Genomic DNA, 24,688 nt, shown 5'->3' with positions numbered 1-24,688 from the left:
ACCATACACCTCACACCACAAGATTCTGCGAGCGACAGCTGAACTTCCATTTTTATAAGTTAAATCAGAGTTGTTTTTCTTACTTAAACTTAAGTTTTTCTTAAGTCGTATCGTAAATTGTATCACCTTGCATCCTTCTCCGAGGAACGTACTACAGGTATTCACTGCGGCGAACCAGGTAAGGTGCATGCCCAAAATACTTATTGTTAGTATAGATTCTTTTACCATCTAATTTACATAACGATGTATTTGATTATATTCTCGAATCACGATCTCGAGAACCTTCCGAAGAACAGGAGGAAGGCAATAACACGAGAACAAGTAACGGACTTACATACAAGGCTTGAGTCCCTTGTGTCAGTCCGGCCGCATCTCCCCTTACTTTTAACTTCTTTATTTATACTTTTAATTTCTCTTATTTTTGTGTTATTAGTTATTACACAACCGAACATGGGAGACCGATAAGCAGTGCATTGCATATACATGCATATTGTAATGGTGATCGGAGAACGTACTGCCGTCTGGCACAGTGGCCCATTCTATTTGATATTTTATTATAATATACATTATACATTTACGATATAAAATATCAATTAAACTATATTGTACAATCTGTTGTTTGTACTTTTAGCATTCAATTAATCAATGGGGGGTCTATACCAGGAAACCTCCCTTGGGTACGCCCCTGATTAGTATCATGTATGTATATAATTTAATAATCATATTTATTATTTCCTATTAACCATCTAGAGAAGCCCAGTGGTTTTTGAATTTATTGATATCAATACATACCTACATGTGTTTATGAAATGAATATGTGTTTTCTTTTACCATTGATTATAGAATAATCAATGCTTTTACGTTCTAAACATAATAATTCATTATTTTCATACTTTTTCAGACTACGTTTCACGCTCATTTTTTTGGCACTAACTTCGTTTTATTTAATACGCAAAATTCTTAATACATCCATCATTATTGTGTTATGAGTTTTTTTTAACTATTATCATTATTTTTATTTAGTTTTATCTTATGTTCTTACATTTATCTTAAATCTACAGGACTCCGAATATTTTAGGTCTCAGCTCGTGGTTGGTAATCTAGCCCAAAGTAAGACTACCACACAGACTCCACAACATTCGGTTTCCGAATTATTGTTATAATGGCGAAGAATTGAACGGTCATGCACAAGCGGTTATATAATAGGCAACTCATCGTACGAATCAAATCGTAAAATTGTCAAAATCTTATACATTTTTCCTTTATTTTGACTGTTACCTTAGGTTATGAGCACAGCTAGGATGATAGGATTTCAATCAAGAGGGTGGCAGTTGATAACTCTTTTTGTTGTTGCTTTTTTGATTTTATAGTAAAATGTATACGTTTAGTATGAGTAATAGAATTTAGTTTAAAGTGCAGGAGGAGCGTACTTGCCCCCCCCCTCGCCACGCCTACGCCACAAGTACTTGCACTACGTTTATAAAAAACTTCTAAGAACGCTCTTATGCTTGGATTTGAGAATGTTAGTCGAAGGTGAACAAAGTGAACATCGGTTGTTTAATAAATGTATTATTGTTTATCAATATAAATACTTTTTACTTCTGAAAATGTGTTTGCAAGATATCTTTTAGTTTCTACATTATTTACGACGCATAATATTAAGAATATTACAATATTTGATAAATAATAATCTTTTGTTTATAACATTTTTATATCTTCAAACTAAATTAGAATTTTTGAAAGTTTTTAAGTATCATTCGTTACAACATTGTAATTTTAATAGTTAAATTGATTTGTACAGATTAATTTTACTTTTTTAAACACCGAATATAAACCAGAACCCCAGTGAAAGATTTTTTTCAATATTGAATTTGATATTTCTAATAAACATTTTTATTTAAATAAGATAAAAAAAGTTTTATTATGTGATTGAATTAAAACAGTTACTATGTTAAATTTATAAATACTGAACTGTTAAAATACAAATCTATTAATCATGATTATTCTACAATTTTCATAGCCATCCAACCGAATAGGTAATGAAAACATTTACAATTTATTTTTTCAAAGGCGCCTTATGGCCATGTGTTATCTGAAAAAAATAAAAAAGGCCTGATAATCAGGTTTAATACATTTGATATTGTATTGATTTATATAGAGTCAATCGGTTAATATGGAGCCTGTTGTTCTGTAGTAAAATGTAAAATTACTTTATACTTTACAGTCTAGAGATTGCCTACCGATGGGAAATTTGATCTTATCAATAACACTAAAGAGTATGGCTGTAGATAGTATTATCTATAAATTGTCTTCCATGCCATCCACCCATGCGGCATGCAATTGAATTGTGGGAAATATATTTTGATTATGTTAAACCGCTTGGACTCGATGTTCGACTGTTATATTTGATAATGAAATATGGCGGTTTTTTAATGTAAACATTGTGTAAACACTAAAACTAAATACAAAACAATTATTAACATCACAAATTTGACTATAATATAGTAAAAATATATAGTACTTTTATTGAAACAATTACTGTGTTTTCATTAGTTTAAAAACTCATGCTCAATGGCGTGTAAAGATTTTTTTATTTATACTGATCGAAATAAATTGCTAACACCCTCTTCTACAGAGTATAGGGTTGAAAAGCTATTAAAACCCAAAGAATTGAAAAAATCTATAAAAGGTGAGACATTTTACAGAAATAATTTGAATATTAATTTATTTGTTTTTAACTTTTTAGCATGTCACGAAGAATTAAATTCAGAAGGTGCACAGTTTATATTTAAAAATTTTGATAAACTCTTTTCAGTGATTGAGTTTATTGATCAGATTGACTATCAAGACTTACATTATGTTTATGAAAATATTCTTGTTAAGAGTAAGTTAAATTATACTTATATTAATTTGTCATTAGTTTTATATTGAGTAGAAATATTTTTAAGATACCTATTACCTAGTTAATATTATTATAAACCTATATAATATGTTATATTTGTTAAATTCAGTTTAGACATGTCAGATCTACTCTTTTAAACAAAGATATCATTTAAATTATTATTGTTTTCAGTATAATACTAATCTTGTTTTATTAATACTAGGTAGCTATTATTTTTTAACTCAAATGTTTTCCTATACCAGTTATTCTCAATTTTTTTTGTTTCAGTGGCTCATAAATTTACTTTTTATTGAATAGGCAACTCCCTACCATAAAAAAGCCGAATTCTTATGCCATAATATAGTAATATTAATAACACTTTTTATTATAAGAAATGTTATCATTTAATTTTAATATAACACAATACAGAATCATGAATATTTTGTTTTTCTTAAATATAAAGATTATTTTTAAGTTAAAATGAGTTTTTATTTCCTTGTTATTAATTTAAAAATAACATTCCATTAAAAATATTTTGTGATGCAACTTTTATTTGCGATCCATTGGTTGGGAAACATTGAACCACATTATCTAATGAGAAGTCTGAGGACTTGTTTACTAAAAGTAAAAACATAGCTTTTGAAGCTATGTTATGAAAATTGTAAATGCTTGATTGTAATTCTTTTAATAATGACGTACAAATTTTTAACAAAAAAATTGAAGATTGCAAAAAGACATAAGTGTTATGTACATAAGTTTTTAGTTTTGAGTTTTTTTTGTCATTTGATTTGTACAATTTTTTTGATAAAGTTATAAGTATTTATTTTTAGTTATCAATATTTAAGTATTTTAATTCGTATTTGGTAGTTTTGATTGTTTTAAAAAATATGAAATTTCAAGTATATCTATTTTAAGGCATACAAATATTTAAGTCAAAAGCTTAATAGATATATGTACAAGGTGATTATTTTCATTAACCACTCATTATTTCAAAAACTAATATCATTAAAAAAAAAAATTAAATGTTGTTTTATTTTTACTGTGAATTATTTAAAAGAAATATTTTCAAAAAATTCATAGTTTTTTATATAATGAGTGATTCATGATAAAAAAAAAAATCACCCTCTATTAGTGTCTACAAGTGCTACCATTATTTTATTTAAAGTAGTGTTTTAATTTTTATTCAAGTATGACTTTTGCATGTTTTACATGTTCTCAATTGAATTTGTCACATATTTATAAAATAGGATAAAAATAAAAGGACTAAATAGGACTTATAGAACCATATGAAAATATGATTTGTGGATATATAAAGTATATACAGCAGAACTCTGATTATCCAGATCAATAAAAGTCATGGGTGGTCTGAATAAGCAAATACCCGGATGATTGACATATGACATATCAAAATGTATTTAATTGTATGGATATATTTACCCAATAATATCCACATTTTCTTTCATAGTATGCACTACAAGTTTTCTATTGGACAACATTGTAACACTGAAATTCACTCGTATTACGATTAATAGACTGAATTGTATGATGATTAGATTTACTGATTTACTATAACAAATAATATCTATTAAGAGGATGTTATGCCCAAAGTTAAACGTATACAACAACCGAGATAGGTACTTAATATTTCAAAAAAAAACAAAAAACCGATGAGGTTCTTCCCTAAATATTGTTGTCTATAAATTTCGTTATTAGTATTTTTGCTCTAAAATCATTTTTTGATACCGTTTTGTTTGTTTTCAGTGAACGTGATTTTACCTCTGAAAATGACTATTTTAACACAATGTTTTATTTTTTATCTAATCTACAATTGTAAGGAACGACCAGTGGTGTATTGGTAAATACATTTATGGATATACGCAGACTTGGCCATTTATCCCGATTTTAACAGCATGTCCTGGTGTCCCTGCCAGTTATTAATTTTGTTCCGGTTAATGGAAGCCAAGAGAAAATAACTTTGATATTGTATTATTTAATAATAAAATATAAAATAATATTGTAGGTACATAGACACATGGTAACAGTATCATTAATCTTTATCATATTATGTTATCGACACGTCAGGTTTATTTGTCTTTTTTTTAAAAAAGCTTAAAAAAAAAGGATTAGGTATTCAATATGATGTCCTGGTTTGGTGATTTTAAAATCTGGCAACTCTAGGTATATGCACCTAAAAGTAGTTTAATAGGTATACTTAAAAAAAGTTTCTTGCTTCGCTCGAAATATCTTAACGCTTATAATAGTATTTAATATTTAATAATCTTCATATTTTATTACAAACACTTAATTTTTTTAGTAAATATGTATTAAAGTAAATAACTAAACTGGAACACTTCAGAAATTTATTTTTTTTAATTTTTAAATTTATTTACTTTATCCAACAAATATTTACATAATTGTGAATTTTTTTTTATTTAAAACCAAAATTGTGATTTTAGTGATAAACAGAATGTAAATAGGTAGATTTGGTTTGAATTGAGTAGTATTCTGATAGCGTAAAATTCAATGAAATATCCATTATTCGCATACATTTTAAATTTACATGATATTGATGCTAATATTTGATATTTACACTAAACAGTATACACACTCGGCATTTTCCGAATTCCGAAATTCATACGGGGTCAAGGCTATTTTTGGACAGTGTAATAGTGTACATAATAAAATAATATGAGTAATTGTATATTAATATAATATTATTATTATTTATTTTATACTGTGATATTAATTATAACTGATGATAAACTAAAAGCTTGCGCATACCCATATTGTATGCATTTTCAGTTGGCACAAATCCATAATAGACAAATTTTCTATAAGGTATACGCATAAATCCAAAAATAGGGATCCGGGTATACGTCGTTTGGATAATCGGAGTTTTACTGTAGTTATAATATTTTTAAAATAAATATGACCAAAATAAGTTTACCAAAAATAACTCTTGACTATATTTCTGAGTGTTTTTTATTTTATCATTAAGTTAATTGTAAATTTCTGAATGCATCTGATTGAATGCAGATATTGTTAGACCAGTTTGACTATACTTTTACCATTATATTATATTTATAAATAATTGATTGTACAATAAATAGGAACACTTGTTTTCCTAAATTTTAGTTGACATGCAAAATTTAATATTATTTTTTTCTTATGTTATATTTAAATATTTTATGGTTGATAGCCTACATCATTCAACATAAAAATTCATACAAATTTAAAAATATATTTAAGTAATTTATAAAAAGCCCCAATAGATATATTTAAATGTTTACCAAATTTAAATCTTTAGAAGTTTTTCAAATAATTTGATTGAACTTAGAAAAGAGTCTAAAATTTTTATAAAGTTATATTCAAATAATAAACTAAAAATGTTGAAAAAATATAATACTTTGATACCTAGTTGAAATAAAAAAAATTCTTATTAATTTGTGTTAAAAATTAAATTATTTATAAATTTCTAGTAATAATTTATATTTTCATGTATTCAATAAATAGTCATTTTTAATCTTTTTTCTAAAATGTTTGTTCAATGTCTTTAAAAAAATCAACTTAAAATTGTATTTATAAAACAATAAATACTATCAAATTCAATTTCTAGTATTTAAATATTAACAACTAAAAATAAGTTTAATAAAAAAATATATATATATATATGTATATATATAATTTATCAAAAAATGTACATAGTTATTTGAATAAAAAACAAATTATTATAGTTTTATATATTTTTTAATTTATTTAGTTAAACTAAAGGTTTAATAATTCTGGGCATTCTACCATACTTACTGTTGATTAACTTATAATTAAGTTATGTCAGCTATTGTAAGCCTATAAGAAAGTAACTTAATTCTTACTATAAAACCAATTTTGCATATCTATTTTGTAAGCAATACATACAAAAAAATCTCTAGATTTTATTAATTTTGTTTACTAACCCAACAAATTATTTGATTAGGTTAAGTTAGATATTGAGTCAATTAAAGTTGTTATATAAATACATTTTTATTTTATAATATCAAATACAATTACATATTAAAGAAACAATGTTATGTTTATATAATAATTATTTAAATCTTGTAATATATAAATTTTCTTGTTTGGAGTTTTTGTTTTGTTTGAAAGTAATATATTTAAGATATATTGTATTTAAGTTAAACTTATTATTTAATTTTTTAATGTATATGATTAATTAAGATTTATATTTATGAATAAGTTATGACTATTACTAAAAAATCCATTTTATATTTTTAGGTTTAAATATTATTTCATCATTTTTCTCAAGTTATGGAGAAATTGAAGACATGCCATCAGATTTAAAATATCAGTTAACAAATATCATAAAAATGAATATTTATGTCTTTGTTGAGTTTGTTCATAGTTTCAACACAAAATTTGATACTGATTATAAACTATTACTTCTTGAAACAAAAGTATTATAATTTTTCCAAATAATTTATTTTTTATAAACTAATACTTTTGTACTGTTTATTATAACATTAAATTTTTTCAGGGTAGAAATAAAAAGCAGGACATGATTCAAAAACATACTTCTGATTATGATTGGAATTGGGAAGATAAATTGAATATTGGGTTGAAAGCAATTAACAGTATTATATCTAATAACATTACTCAATTGTATGATCCTCCTTATATTGATCATACTTTTGTATCGTAAGTATAATGAATTATTATAATTTTCCTCAGACAATTATTATTATTTTGTATTTTTAGGTATATTGCTTCTTGTTGTTACATTCAGTTGGAAAATCCTAGTATTGCTTTTGTGCGAACTAAATCACTTCGTGACAGTATTATGCAAATTCTAGAAATACTTATTACTGACTATGACCATGCACAACAATTTAAAATAAAAGTGGTTCAAGTAAGCTTGTTTATGTTAATAATCTTGAATGATTTTTGTATTTGTTTTTTTATTAAACTTTTTATATTATTATATGCGTGCTATTAAAAATTGAGTATTCATATAATTTAAAATTTTAACTTATTTAACTTATCAAACTAAAGTTCAATTGGATTCTATTTATAATTTAATCTAGTTAACTCAAACTTAAATAATACAATTCAATTAAATCTATACATATAAAATCCAAATACCTCACTCACTGATCGCTGTATCTCAAAAACTACTCAACCGTCTCAACCTACGAATTTGAAATTTGGAATAATGGTTCTTCTAATACTTTCACCATACAATAAGAAAGGGTTTTAAAAAATGTTGCGTTTAAGTAGACTTATTAATAATTTAAATTATTCATTAATTAATATGTATCGTGCGGCATGGCGGGCCAACCGTAAGGTTTCCGCTACCTGTAACTTATACCCATACCGGCCGTGCGGCGTGTAGATATGAATTGTTCAAAGAAATTCATCAATAAAAATATATACTGGCGAAGCTGGGTAATTCAGCTAGTACTCTCATACAATGTATGTGTTTTTACAAATTCTGATTATATAATAGATCTTCTAGTTTTTAAAAATAAAACTGAAATTTATATTTTTTATAAATTGTAAATAAGTAGTGTTTTAATACTAATAATATATTTTCCTGTTTTTAATTTTTTGTTGATTAATAAAATTTATATTTATTTAGCTGCTGAAATTATATGAACATTTATCATTACCTCTGGCTAAAATTGTTATACAAGTAATTGAATCTGGAAATAACCGATCTTCATTAATTGAACTAATTGTTAAAGAAATCGCAGAAACTGGAGAAGTAGAAGGTATAAAAGAAATCAATAATCAGGAAATAACTGGTGGCAAATCTTGTTGTGCTTTTCTTGTGGAAATTGCCAAACACTGCCCTCAATTGTTATTACCAAATATTGACCATTTGTTGCCATGCTTAGAATCTGATGTAAGTAGTATATGTTGTTTATGATTTAGTGAATATTTATTAATTATCAGTCAATTTTAGAATAGAATGATTAATGTATTGATTATATAATGATGTGTGTGATACCCATTTACTTACCTATTTTTTTTAAACTTAGATTATTTAAACTTTTATTTTAGCCATATAGTATGAGAATTTGTGTCTTGAGTGTTTTGAAAGAATTGATAATTCATGTTTTAAATAATGATGAATTAAATGAGCTTGAAAGAAAAACAAGAGACGATTATATAATAATTATGCAAGATCACCTATTAGATGTAAATGCGTTTGTCAGGTCTAAGGTAAGTACTAAAATTTACATTTTTAAATTTATAAATTTTTTTTTAATCTAAAAATTTCTAGGTATTACAATTGTTTACAGCCATAATAAATGAAGACTGTTTACCTAAACAGATGTATGGGGTAATACTAAATTGTGCTGAGGAAAAACTACATGACAAAAGTTCATATGTTACAAAAAGTGCTATTCAACTAATCAAAACATTAATCAAATTAAACCCATATAGTTGTGATGTAAAACAATTAAAACAAATATTTATGTAAATTAATATACTAATAAGTTAATAATAGTTTACAGAAAACAAACTACACGATAAATTAAAAGAAGAAAACCTTACTTTAAAATATATGAAAAGAATGCTTAAAGTTAAAATAGATAATGAAATTGACAAAGAAGATATGTGGTCATCAATTGAGACACCTCTAAAATTATTTTTAGAGGAAACTTTTGAAGGTATGTTTAATTACTTCTATTATAAAAAATAAATTATAAGAAAGTATTGTTTTTAACCTTTGGTCACACACTCGGGGTAATTTACACATAATAGTGCTTGATAATTAATAAAATGTTATTAAAAAAATAAAATATTATGATTTAAATAGAAAAATTTTACTCCGTGTATGTAAATATATGGTTTAATACCACACATGTTACTAAAGGTTAATATAGCTTTTAGTTTCAACACATTTGAATCATTTTTCAAATAGTTTTATTTCTAAATAATATCAATACAAATTAAAACTTTAAACTATCTAAATTATAATGATAGAGTTTATACTTTATATTCTATGTATTAAAATAAATATGGTTTTAAGTGTTTTAGTATTTTATTTTTAATTATTTATAAATTTATGATATACATACATTGAACTTTTTTATCAGTCTTTGATTAATGCTAATGAACTTAAATTTACTTATTCATTTTTTGCTAATGATTAATAATTAAATTAAATATTCTTTTGTAAATTTGAGTAATTATTATTATATAGTTTTAATTCGTATTTCTACTAAAATATAAAACTAAATATGGTTTTTAGATTCAAACGTTGATATTTTTGGTGAAGTTGAAATATTAAAGGATATGGAGTTATCTGATGTTTTGATGAAGATAAAAAGTTATATTACTTCCCGCAAATTTAAGTCGGCTTTAAAATATGTATTACGTGGAGGAAAAACATTTAAGGATGAACTATTATTTCAGTATGTAGTATTAATTATTTATATATATTTATAACTGTTTAATAGAATTAATTTATACTATAGTGTAATATTACTCTATGATTTTTATTAAAAAAAAAAAAAAAAATATATAAACCTAAAAATACTATTATTTAAAAAATAAACTTGAAAATTTCTTCACTGACAACAATGGTTTGTTTTAAATGTATTACTGTAAAAGTAATGTGCATTGGCATATTGGTAGTTTTTTCAGCTTCGGAAATATGATTTGTATTGAAAATGTAACTTTTTATTATCTTTCAAAAATACATTTTTTTGCTTTTTAATAGATTCAAAAAGGTACTTTATAATTTTCAATTTAAAAATTTGTTTGATATCACTCTTAAATTAATAAAATGATTAAACCATAAATAGAATCATAATAGTTTTGGTTTAGTCAAGATAAAATCAACCTGTTCAAAATTTAACTTGATTTTTAAATATTTCAGAACATATTTTTAAGTATTTTGTATCCAATAGTATCCAATAGAAATGAGTTCTAGCATTTTCTATAGTATTTAAAAGTTAATAAAATTTTCCAAAATATTTTTTTTTAAATATATGTTATTATATATCTAATTGTCATGAGTTGTATTACCTTTACTGCATAAAAACAATTTTTTCACAATCATTAATAATTCTAACAGGATATATTTCATGTATGATTTTTTTCCTACCAATGCTTTATGGATACTACAATATTCATATTATTATATGTACCTATTATTGTATTTATAAATAAATTTATTTTTATGATTACCAAAAAAAAAAAAAAAAGTTGGGCAAGTGGGTACTGCTTTGTTGTATATTAGGTGTCAAGTGGGTTTTGTAATAAATATATTAAATTTGAATTCAATAATACCTCATTTGTATACAAAAGTAAAATTATTAATAAATCAATCATAAACATTGTTTTAATAATGGACTGTTTCTATTCGAAATTGTTTTTCATGATCAAAGGTATATCATTGAATTAAAATTTAGCATATCCATTATAGTGACTTAATTGACACCTAATGTATAGCAAAACAATACTCATTTTTCTACCTTTTTGATGTTGTTAAATTAAATATTCTAAAATTTTTTAATTTCAGAATGGAAGATGAAAATGATTTATCAAAAAAATATTTTTTTGTATTAAAAAATATTTGGTATTACAAAAATATAATGTTAACAACAGAATCTAGCAACATGGAAGATTTGCAAAATATGAATGTAGAAGAATTACATTTTCTTATTTTCTCAACAGAATCTAAAATTACATACTTGCAGGTATTTATCTAATATATTTATTTTTGATTAATCGATTAATTATTACAGCCATTCTTTAGTATGGTAAAACCATATCTGATTAACCAATAAAATATTAGAAAAATTTAGTGTATATTTAAATTCTTTAAAATATTATTTTATGTACAAAGTGATTTCTTTAAATGTAAGTAGGTACTAATTTTCTTAAAAAGTATTAACATTTTCGAAACATTTATATTAATTGGTTTAGTTAATTAGTAAAATGTAGTTAATTTATAAATATTCATTCATCATTTGTTTTTATATATATATATTAAAAAAATGCTCTAAAAAAAAATATTGCTCCAGAATCTGAAATAAAAAATAAGCTGTTTTTCACAAAAGTTAAATATTCAAAAATTTTTAAATTAAAAAATTAGATTTTTTTTTAATGTTGCTTTGTGATAACTAGAGGATGTTGATGACCTTAAAACACACAAAAATGCCCTAAAAACTTCAAAAAAATTATCTAAAAATCCTAATTAAATAAGTGAAAAATATTTATTTATAAATAATAATTTTTTTTAGAGATATGGGTGTGATAATGGATGTCAGAGTAATTTAAAATATGAATTATTATATTAATAAACAATAGATTTTAAGCATTATATAAAATTAAAAAGTATAATAAAAGTAAAAAAAATTATATTAAAAATATTCTCATTAGTATTCATATTGCATTGTTGCATTATACAATTAAAATATATCTAATGTTTTCAATGTTTAACATTCAAATAGAAAATCTTATCAGTACAAGATAAATTTATTTACAATAATAATGCTAAAATTTTATTTAAAATATTATATAAATTTTCTTTAAAATCTAAAATTTGAGATAAATGCCCCCACATTGAACAAAAACTACAAAAAATAACCTATAAAACAAAAAAAATAACTTAAAAAAGTTAAAAAATAATGTTTAAAAATAAAAAAATGCATTTATAGGCTAAAAATGCAAAATAAAACTAGAATATTCTGAATCAAGGGAACACGAAACAAATTTTTAGCTTAGATAGCATTATATAGAATCAAAGTGAAAAAAATGTAAAAGTCATCAACATCCTAACTTTAATGATGACTATTAATTTTATGAAAATAATATTTCTAAAAACTTTAATATTTTTAGGGAAAATTAACTTTTGATTTTAAAATAATTTATATTTTATATTATTTTATAAATTATAAATTAATTATATTTCAGTTAGACAGATTACTATCATTATAATATTATTTTCCAACATTTCCTAAAAAATTATATCTTTTTTCCTTCACTCTTTACTCCCAACTATATGTGGGGTTGGCTATCCTCATAACCTCATTCTATATCTTCATAAAGTCCTCTCCCCTGCTCACCTTTTATAAATTTATGAATTAATTTTATTTTATTATATTAAGCTATTTAATAATTATAAAAACATTTAAACCTTATAATCTATGAATAATTTATATTAGTAGCAAATTTCTGCTATTTATTTGTCATACATCTACATTTTTCTTTTATAGTCAAATTTGTGGCCCAGATAAGTGGAAAACATTTATACTATTATAATTTATTTATTTTGGTAATAAAAAATTGTCCCAACTTTTGATTAAAAGATCGTCTTAATTAAATAATAATCCTATAAAATAGAATCTACTGTTATTGATAATTGTCAAGTATATAGTTCTATTTTTAATTGAGAAAAATTTTATTTTAATCAGTGTCATAGTCTCTTTCTACTGCTACATGTATCATATGAACATGTTTCAGTTAATATTGTTTATGTTTATATGTGCTCTAATGTTAATGCATTTTGTGTTTCATTGAAACTCAAATAATATTAACTAAAATGTTTGTGTACAAAGAAAAAAATTAAAAATCATTAAATATTTCTTAATTTTTAATATATTGTATTACTTAAATCATGAAAAATTGTATTCTAAGTAAATAAATTTAATTTTAGGATTGTGCCGAGTATTTACATATTATTAAAAAAGCGTTAAACACCATAAGTCAATTGATGTTTGGTAATACTTCATCAGAATCATTAGAAGCTATTGACTTTTTTACAACAGCTTATAAATTTGGTGTACCACATACTCAAGCTGGAGTTGATGCTATGTTAACATTGATATTTTCATCTGATTCTAATATTAAAGAAGCTATGATGAATTCTTATAAATCAATATATTTGAATATCGAAGAAGACAAGGACTCTTCTACTACACGGCCCGAAACTGTAATGAAAAATATAATACTTATTTTATTTTTTCAACAATGGTTTACAATAATTATTTATTTTTAGATTATGATCAAACTTGTGAGTTTAGTAAAAACATTAAATGTTACTAATAGAAGAGCATTTAAAACTTTACTAAATGAATGGATAAAAAATAAAACACTAGATGATGATTGCATTATGGTGTTATGGGCATGGTTCACTAAATCTAAAGATATTTCTGATGAAGATCAAGTAGTTGCTGCTCTTATTTTGTCTTTGATTGCCAGGTACTATTAATACAGTTACATTTTTAAAACTAACCTTTTAGCTTATAATTATTTTTGTTTCAATTACTTTTTGTGATTATTATATTTATAAACAAATGTAAAAAAAAAAAAAAAAAAAAAATGATATTGTATATTTTAATTTTTAATTTTTTATATTTTAATATACTTCAAAAGAATGTGCTGTCCTGTGAGATAAGACCTTATATTTATAAAATGTATAAATGTTTGGTGTATTTGCATATTTTAGGATTTAATATGATTCATTATTAAATAAATTTTGAACTTGTAGTTTGCTGTGAACAAATCACCTACCCTTTGAAAGACATTTTCATTTTTTTTTTTTTTTTTACTACTGGTAGGTTTCATTGAGTATTACATGAGTCAATAAAGATATAATATCAATGATTTGGTTGTAACTGTGTTCATGAAATGGCACTTGACTTTTAGTTACTCGTATTTCAGATCTTACAGATTGTGATTTTTTTTTTTTTTTTTTGAGGTACATACGGCACAATTGTTTATGTATCTCCCTTTCCAACAGATCTTGATGAACTGAAAAGTTTTATCATGGATGCCATAAACTTAATTTAGATCGATATACATCAATAGGCTTATAAGGCATTTCATTATCGCTTAGACATATGCCATGCAATTAATATGGGTTATATTGAACATTTATAAACATTATCATATAACTTTATGTAATTTTTAACTTAAAAATTTATTCAACTTATAATTATTAATATTTCACAGTAAATATGAATTTTTAAAATCAGTTGAATCATTTTTAAATACCTTTAGTACTAGCTGATTAGTTAGCATTGTTTTGTGTGTACATTTTTTTTTCTCACCAACCCTTAACTATTACAACAATCAATGGTAACTCTAACTAAACCGTCTAAACCTATTATATAAATATGGCTTTATTAGGTTTTGTTGTTTCTTAGATTACCGAATATTAATAAATGCACAGTCAATAACTTCATCCATGAAAAAAAATCAACAAATATAAAATACAGTTTATAGGAATATCTTGGTTTTAGGATAACTTATCTAGGTCTATGTCTATGATGCAATTTGAAAATTTGACAGTAAAAAAATAAAATACTTTATAATGTTTATTTATTTTGAAGATTTTCACTAGCTTTTATTGTATCATGTTTTTCAAATCCTTAGTTAACATATAATTTTTTATTTTTTTTTTTTAATAAATATTAAGCGCAAATTATAAACTATTAAAATATTTTTCAATAAAATATTTGTATTTAAAAAATTACAAGTAGAAAAAAAATAAGTGCATATTTTTACTATTATAAGCAGATAGTTTATACATATTTAGTACTTTTTAAGTATATTAAGTTCCAAGCCTTACTCATTAAATTTATTATGGAACTAAGAAACAAAATTAACTATGTATTATAATACTATTCTTTATTACAATTTAATATTTTCTTTGATTGTATCAGATTTTGCTATTCTAAAATTAAAAATGTTGATATGCTTATCTAAAATAAAAATATGATCATTATTCATTAGTTATGATTATTATTCTTAGTCTATGTTAAAGTAATTGATTTTTAAACTATTATTGAATTTTACATTTTATAACACTTTTTACTGTTTTGTTTCAGTGCACAGCCTTCTATTGCAATGGGGAACTTAGAAAGTCTTCTCCACTATGGAATATGTGACAATTATCAATTATTTATTTATTCTTGTCAAATATTGGAATCTATTGCTCAAGAAGATTTTAAAAGGTGATTTAGATAAATTATTTTTATTGTAATAAAAATATTTAATTTCAAATATATTTTATGTAACTAGATTTACTGAAAATCATGAACTAGTTCAAAAAGTATTTGATGTAGTATATAAATGTTTCAATCAAAGTGATATTCAATTATTCAATGACGTTGCTTCAAATGCTGTTAATATAGTTTATAAAGTATGTTTTGTATGTTATTTACAGTAAAAAAAAGATCACTGTAAATGTGTTTATGTTTTAGTTGACAACTCAACCAGATGCTACTTGTATGATGTTGATTGGAAAATTGTATTCTTCTATGACAATAAATAACAAAAATAGTAAATAAATAATTTTAAATTTTAAATACTGTATAACTTATTATTTTTACCCATTCAAAAAAATATTATTTTTTCACTTGAACCTATTTATCATAAATTATCTTTAAAAATATCATTATTTAATTTTGTAAATAACTTATTTTTTAGATTCTTCTCAGCAGAAGGATGATTATGTTCAATTTAACACTGTTACATTTGCAAAATTTATTTTTATAATTGGTCACATTGCATTACAGTAAATTTTTTTTTGTTGCTATTATTAATATATTATGTTTAAATCACATTTTTTATTTTTTATTATTTATTAGGCAGTATGATCATTTAGAAAATTATGTTGCAAAGGAATTAATTCATGATGTGAGAGCTAAATACCAAGCTAAAAAATTAAAAATGGACAAAGCTAAAGAAGATGAAGTATGCATACATTTTTGTGTCATTACTACTTTTGTTCTATATACATTCTTTTTTTTTATAGAATGTACATGATTCTGAAGCGGCTGAAATAGAGGCTATTAATGATCAAATTCGACAAATATGTGATAAACAACTTTTATATGGAAGTGGAATTTTTACTCATTTTTCGTAAGAATTAAATATGTTATATTTAATTTATAATTTTATGTAAATATTTTTTAATTTTTTTTTTTGTTTTTACAGAAAACATATAATAAAAGCATGTAGTTCAAATCATCCAGACTTAAAAGCAAATGCTATTATTTCTTTACTTAAGTTTATGTTGATTTCTTCTTCATTTTGCCACAAACATTTACCGGTTTGGTTTTTATTTATATAAATTATGTATAATATTTAAATAACATAATATAACACAAAATATATTATTTTTTTTATAGATGTTTTTAAATCTAATGGAAAATTCAAAGAACTTAGAAACAGTAATTGATCTCGTATCTGGGTTTGGTTGGTTGGTTTTCAGGCATCCAAATTTGTTGGAACCCTGTACTGATAAACTTTATGCAAGGTAAAGTTAAATAATAAAATCTTATTAAAAATAACAAAATTTAGTTTTAAATATTTTAATATTTAAATGTTAAACAAATTTAAGGTTACACGATAAATGTAATCAAGTTCGCTATAGTACTTTAATGACTATTATAAATCTTATACGTCAAGAAATAATAAAAGTTAGAGGACAAATTGCTGGTATTGCCAAACTACTTGTCGATGAAGATGAAAATATTAATTGTATGTTTATAACAGTTTTAGTTATTTAATTATTATTTAAATAAATTTTAATATTGATTGTCTTATAGACACTGCAAGACAATTTTTCGGAGTTATTGCAGAAAAGGGAAACACTCTTTACAATGTTTTATCCGATATTATTTCGACCTTGTCCAATCCTGAAGATTTGATACCCGAGGATGATTTTCAGTTAATCATGAAGTAGTGTATTTATACATATTATATATTATATTTAATTACTAGAACGCGGATTTTTATGCACTAGAAAGTATCAAAATATTCCATTTAATATGCAGTAAAAATCATGAAAATATGCAAGCATTTTTTTTTTTTTTTTATTTATTTAAAATTCACAAATTAAACAACTTATAATAATTACTTGATAAAAAAAAAAAAGATTTAAAAAAATCAACCAAACAAATTAATATATTTTTAAAATTTTATTAAGTATTTTTTAAAAAAATTATGAAACTGTTAATTTTTAAACTTATGTATAAGTGTATGTTAAAAGAGATCATAGCAAAACGTAAACCTTAAAAAAAAAAAATAGTATTGGTAGAACTTATCTAAAACTAGTTGTAAGTGATTGTATTTCTGATAACTTATTTTTAAGTGTAGACACATGGGCAGCTAAATTAGGTTTATTAAAAAAAAATATTTCTATTTTTGTAAGTACCTGTTTTTATGTGTTTATTTATTTGAAACTATCTCACAAACAATAATTTTCCACAAAGATTGCAAAATACTATTTTTCCATCAGTAGTGAAAATCTCTGTGTCTTTGTTTATTGAGAAAACCCATTCTCGAATTTTATTGCTAATCAAACTACTTATTTTTGGCATATTCACGATTTATAGATTAACCGACAAACAATTTGACTGAGTAGTATGTTGATAACTGACTGACACAGCAAGATCAATTAAGATTAAATGTAGACAAAAAATTTTATGTTGTAATCAATTATTTATCTTATCTTTATTTTAGTTATTATTTAATGCTAACAAAATTATTTTTAATATTTCTACTTGACAAAATATTATTTTATACATTTTTTGAAATGTTTGCTTTAATATGCAATACATTTTGAAATTTGTAAAAATATGTAAAAAATAACCATTAAGTATAGTAAAAAAACATTCGCCATTTAAATTAAATTATTATGATTCGTGAGAATAACCAACAAAAATCCAAAAAAGTAAAAAGAAAAAAATATGAGATTACATAAAAATTCGCGCTTTACTAATTACATATGTGTGTAGATACACTAATATACTAGTATTATGCTTTTACATTTTAGATTTTTACTTTCACTCATAAATAAAGAACGCCAAATTGAATCTTTAGTTGACAAATTATGTATAAGACTAAAAGAATCAAGTGATAATACTCAAGAATATTATATATCTTATTGCTTGATGCTTATTAAGTATACAGACAAAAGCCTAACTAAGCTCTTAGACAATATATCGTATTATACTGATAAACTTAAAAACCCTAAAGTTTACAATAACTTTAATATACTCATAAGCACAAATTCTAAAATGGCAAAACCAACCACTAAAGAAATATTAAATGAATTAACCAGTAAGATTGAAAAAATTGTAAAAGATGAAGACTTTGCTGTTCCGCTTTCCCAAAAAACCCCTGGAAAACGTAAATATTATTTATATCTAAAATGTTTAACTTTAATCAGTATTTTATTTATACTATGAATGTTTAGGTTTAAATACAGTAAAAAAGAAAGCACCCATAAATATTGCCAATGAATCTTCAGAAGATGAAATTGAACCATTACAATTGGTATCAAAACAAAGTGTTAGATGTCGTAGCAAAGTTAAAAGGAGGCTTATAGGAAATGATAGCGAAGAAGAAGAAAATGATGAGGAAATTGCTCGAACAAGTGGTGTAAGTAATGTTCAGAAGATTTTTTATTTTAATACCAATGAAGATGGTGAAACTGAAAATGATAAAATTAATGTAATTAAACGAACTTCAAAGCAGAATAAGTTTGAAAGTTTGGGTAAAAGAATAACACGACATAATTCCTAAATTATGACATAACTTCATCAAAAAATTTATTTTTTTATTTTATTTTTTATTTTTTCATTTGTGGGACTTGTAAGTGTTAAAGCTTATCTTTAATAAAATATTATTTATTAATAATATATTGGTAATTGTTTGTATACCCTTGTTATATGTTTTAATTGGTTAAGAATTATAATTTATATTAATATGAATATTTGTTGATTTTTTACATATATATATATATATATTTTTTTTAAGAATAATTTTTATAATATTAAAATATTGTAATCATCATTTGTATACATACAGTACATATTTAGGGGTTGAATAAAATGTTTAAAAATATTTTAAGCGAGACTCATTACTCATTAGGTACCTGTATTATTATACAGTAAAACCTCTATATAGTGTATAGTCATAGGAATTAAATAATGTCCACTATAGTCAGTTGTTCACTATTGAGAAAATCTACATTTTGAACATTTGTGAGAAACTACTAAATGTCCACTATATGGAGACGCTATATTGCATTAGTTATACAACTTAAACATATACATTGAAATTGGTATATATTGAAATATTAATTTATTATTTATTATATATATAATGTGTAATAAAAAGTAGGTTGTTTATAAAAATTTTAACTTAAGTACGTATTTACACAATGTGCAGCACACAACTGATAACCAAACATATTACACATACCGATTCATTTGTCATTTTTCAAATAGGAAAACCTTTTAGATAAAATAAAATATGAACGATATGTTTAAAAGATAAATATATTATTTTTATTACTTAAACATTTTCGATGTGTACATGTATTGTGTCAATTTATGAGAGGTAATTTTTAATTTTGGTTCCAGTTTTTAGTATCCACGTCCACTATTAAGAGGTTATAACTCCTATTATGTGCATACATTTTTACCGGGGAATTTAAAAATTTCCATTAATAGTGGTTTTACTGTATGTTAATAATGTACAGCGTAGTAACATAAACTATTTTTTTACTTTCATAGTAATAATAGTAGTTATAACTAGGTACATGGTTATTTATATTACTTATATATGAGTATATCACTTATAAAAATATTACCGAATTTTAAATGTAGGTATATTCATGTGACCCTAGAAATGTAAATTTAAAAAATAGGTACTTCAGTATTAAATTGATTATTCTTTTTCACAATACAATATATAAAAATAAACAATTATATTATAATTATAATTTTCTACATTAATGATGACTATATAATGTAGATGTTGTATGATAAGTTAGTGATTAGTGAAATATTTATATTTGTACAATGCTGTAAATGCTACTTGCCACTAATCATAGTTGAGAACTACCTACAAATAAAAATATTGTCTTAGGCGAGACCAAAAGCAAGGAAAAATAGATGGTGTCTCGATGGTATTTCTTAGTTTTTAAATCTGAAAAATGACATACATTTTTAATGATCGAAACCACTAGCTGTTAGCAAGACAGCAAGCATTCTCCTGATAATATCATGCTTAAGTAAAAAATTAGTCTATGACAATAATAATTGTCATTGTTATGTTTAATGAGAACATATTATACTGTTCTATCCAGTCTAAAAGAGAAAGTTTCAACAACTTTAATAACACGGCCTGTTGGTCTAGGGGTATGATTTTCGCTTCGGGTGCGAGAGGTCCCGGGTTCAAATCCCGGACAGGCCCGTAAAACTTTTTGCACGTTTTCATGTATCCCCTTCTAAACAGTTTTTATTGTCAGTCGTTATGAACCTTAAACTTAAATACTTAACAGTCTTAAATTATGATTTGTTGTTTTTAAGTCACGCTTCCGATAAATCTTTAGTTGTCAAATAACATTTTACTATTAATAATTAACTTGTTATTGTTATCAGAACACTTTTTTTTCTGTATTTATACTTGCTAAAAAAGATTTAAAATTCAAGAAGAGTTATTTCTTCATAAATCATGAGCCATGAAACTGACAACTGTAATAAATGAATTATATCAATAGTTATTGATCGACTACCCGAGTTTCCGAAGTTTTTTTTTATCGATAGTTAAACATTGTATAAATCGTGTACTGTGTAGTATACACACCTATTATCTAGATATTATATCGTAATTACGGGACATATCCATGTATACAAGTATACCTACAACAATTCATTTGAATAAGTTGAATATTAAACTAAAATAATTCAAATAACAATTATTATTTTTATGCTGTCAATATATAATTATTAAATTTGAAATTTTTTGAAATTTTTTAGAAAAAACGCCAACGGTTGAATATGCAGTTCATTTAAATCGTGATGAGACATGAATAAAATGCGTAAACAATAAACACGCATTAAAATTGTTTTCATATTCTCAATTTTTGCCATCAAATTTTGTGTTTACTTAACGCATTATAATGTAGTATAATCAACTAGAATAAATAATATGCGAATATGCGATTTAGCACATCAAATTCAATATTCACACTTTATTTATTACTTATTAGTTATTACTGTCTTATTAGTAATAGGCAGCCAATAGGTAACTAATAACATATTTTACATATTACTTGTAATTGAAATTATTTGTGAGTGACTTGTTTTTTGATGTAATAGATAAAATATTGCCGAAGTGACGTTTGTACACATACGTGTCTGTCTTGTATTTATTACACTGGAATGTTGGACCCACGGTGGTCGGTCATTATTTTTTTGAATTTCTTCAGTAACATTTTTTATCTTTATTTAAATTTAATTTTGATTTTATCTTCAAAAAGATTACGGGTCCCAAATACATGGGCAGTTAAAAAAAAAAAACTATATATAAATTATAAAATTATAATAGTATATAGTCGCCACTTATATTAGACTTATTTTAGGCCCAGGTCATATGAGTCCATAAACAAAATGACTGAATGAGTCAATAAAGCGAATGACTATAAAATAATTAAAAAAATATTTATCGAGATTTCAGCTATAATATATTTATATGTAATAAAATGTATAATAATACAATAATGTATGTGTATTTAATAGATAACGTTTTGATTATTTACAAATATATATTAAGTAGTAAAATATTGTAAAAACGTGGGCACCTGATTAATTTTTTGATTAAAATCCATCCAGGGTTTATTGGATTTTTCTTTTCTACGACCTACTTCATAATAATTTCTCCTTAGTCTTTATGTTGCTCGGATATGTCAAAATCGCCTTTTTTGCTGAATCTCTCTGCATAGAAGCGCTTTTTACATCGGTTTTATTGATGGTGGTTTCTCTTTATTACTATCATCAGCCACATTCTTTTTTCGCTGTTTTGAATGAATTTAAACATAGATGTCTGCTTCAGTTATGACTTTAGTAGTTTGGGCTTCTTCGTCAATGTCAATCCATTAAATATCCAAATATCGGTACCGTTCTATATATATAAATGTGTGTGTGACGTGCGTATACATATTTTATTCTTTATTTATTTAATTTCTAAGTGATCCCATACCAACATAACCGTAGAAACTTCAAATATTATTTATGAGCAATTGCAATTTTCAATTTTCTTTTATAGATTTCGACAAAACATTTATGAATGGATAAAAAAATGCTTGAAAATATATTCCTTGTAAAATGTTCATTTTCTAATTAAAAGATGTTAACAATTTAAAGTCATAAGTTGTTTTTATACATTTTTAAAGTTGAAACTTTGACAAAATTCATAAGAATTGTTTGTTTATGCGCAAGATTTGAAAATTGAATACAATATTTTTTATACGGTTTTTAATCTTTATTGAAAAAAATATGTCTATTTCTCTGTGACAATTTTCGTTTTTTTAGTAGTAGTACCTACTAACTATCTAATTAAAAAACAAATTACCAAATCTAGATATTTGAAATTTTTGCCAAAGGTGTATATTATCATTATTATTTATTGTACTATGTTTATATTTTGACACTTTTTAAACTATTTATAGGTATGAACATTTTTCTTCTTTTTATCTATTAATGTCAATTAAAATATAAATTATTTATTATGATTTATTCGATGGGTCAATGTTCTTGAATATTTAATACAAGGTTTCAACCTAGTTGTTCTTATATCAGTTATACCTATACATAATTATTATTAAAAATACAGAGGCACAATGTTTTTTTATATGAATTTTAAGTTCAAATTTTATAAAAATTCGTCAAAATATCAAAAATAACAAATTATTTTGTAATTAGATATTTATAAAAAAATTCTGTTTTACCTAAGATCTGAAAATATAACAGATATTTTTCATAAGTATTTCATACTGAAAAAAAAAATGTAAAATAAAGATCAAATATAATTCTTTTTTATAGAACTTTGAAGAAGTTCAAATTTGTAAAAATTGCGTATTTTAATGAAGGAAAACGATGTTAATTATTTTGTTATAAATCAATAACATTAATCGCGAGGAAAAACTTACGTACTAATATTACATTATTTTGAATTTTACATACTATATGCAATGACATTTTTGAGATAATATTATCTATTTATACTATATGAAATATGAACTTATTTTTATTGTTTTACAGTCTCAGTTATAGGTACTAGACACTAGTAAGACAGTAAGTTAATCACCAAATATAAACAAAATAGGTACTACCTATTTGGTAGTTAGGTATTTCATTCATAACATTTATTTTATTTTTCTCTATTTAAAATGACAAAATATAGGTAGTTAATACAAACAATGTAGATATGTGGATTAAAAAATAAACAATGAATTATGTTATCATTTTTGAGATAAATGTTTTTCTTAGCAAAGAAAAACTTAACTTTTATTCATGTTATCTGAGATCATTTTAACGTCACCAAAGTGTATCGCCTCCAGAAATTGCCTACAGGCTTTAGATGCTTCCCTCCCTAACCGACCCTATTTATTAGACACTATTTTATTACTGTATGAGAGAGGCTTCAATGAGTTTTTGAACTGTCAGATAATATACCTAAAAAAATCATGATCACCATATAAATTATTAAAACAACAATTTAAATTTTTTGAATCTATCAATGGTTGTTTTGCGCTGTCGAACTCTTACCTAACTCGACAACTCGCACCGTACGACGGTTGAAAAATACAAGATTTATGTGTTATGAAAAGAATCAGTAAATGGGGTGACTTATAATACAGTAAGACCAAATATCGGTTTATAAGTAATACAAATTAATGTATAATATTTAAATATTAATCAATATTGAGTACATCTATATTATAGGTATAAGTAGATATTTTGTGACCATCAAGACGTCTCTTAACAGCACACA

At 23.8% G+C, this 24,688-nt stretch overlaps 1 protein-coding gene and 1 non-coding gene across 3 annotated transcripts; both read left to right on the top strand.

The window, feature by feature from the left end:
• Window positions 1-2,526: 2,526 nt before the first annotated feature.
• Window positions 2,527-22,091, top strand: LOC112594685 (condensin complex subunit 1). 2 transcript variants are annotated; one of them, XM_025339627.1, is made up of 26 exons: window positions 2,527-2,689; window positions 2,747-2,884; window positions 7,151-7,329; window positions 7,410-7,570; window positions 7,631-7,781; window positions 8,511-8,777; window positions 8,936-9,097; window positions 9,159-9,329; window positions 9,387-9,549; window positions 10,134-10,296; window positions 11,409-11,586; window positions 13,548-13,823; window positions 13,890-14,092; window positions 15,724-15,849; window positions 15,917-16,037; window positions 16,099-16,177; window positions 16,325-16,412; window positions 16,486-16,591; window positions 16,653-16,759; window positions 16,835-16,949; window positions 17,029-17,156; window positions 17,241-17,380; window positions 17,449-17,581; window positions 18,678-19,033; window positions 19,101-19,285; window positions 21,673-22,091. In XM_025339627.1, the coding sequence occupies exons 1-26, from the start codon at window positions 2,572-2,574 to the stop codon at window positions 21,706-21,708; spliced, it is 4,050 nt and encodes a 1,349-aa protein (XP_025195412.1). In that variant the 5' UTR covers window positions 2,527-2,571; the 3' UTR covers window positions 21,709-22,091. The 2 variants fall into 2 exon arrangements, with proteins under 2 accessions (XP_025195412.1, XP_025195411.1); XM_025339626.1 differs by lacking the exon at window positions 21,673-22,091 and having other exon boundaries at window positions 19,101-19,569.
• On the top strand, window positions 21,035-21,106 carry Trnap-cgg. The gene has a single exon. It is a non-coding gene; the product is annotated as a tRNA-Pro (tRNA).
• Window positions 22,092-24,688: the final 2,597 nt, after the last annotated feature.

The sequence above is a fragment of the Melanaphis sacchari genome, unplaced genomic scaffold (genome assembly GCF_002803265.2).
Source record: "Melanaphis sacchari strain LSU unplaced genomic scaffold, SCAv2.0 Contig23_pilon_pilon, whole genome shotgun sequence".
NCBI classification, from domain to species: domain Eukaryota; kingdom Metazoa; phylum Arthropoda; class Insecta; order Hemiptera; family Aphididae; genus Melanaphis; species Melanaphis sacchari.
This window is presented reverse-complemented; position numbering and strand designations above follow the sequence as displayed.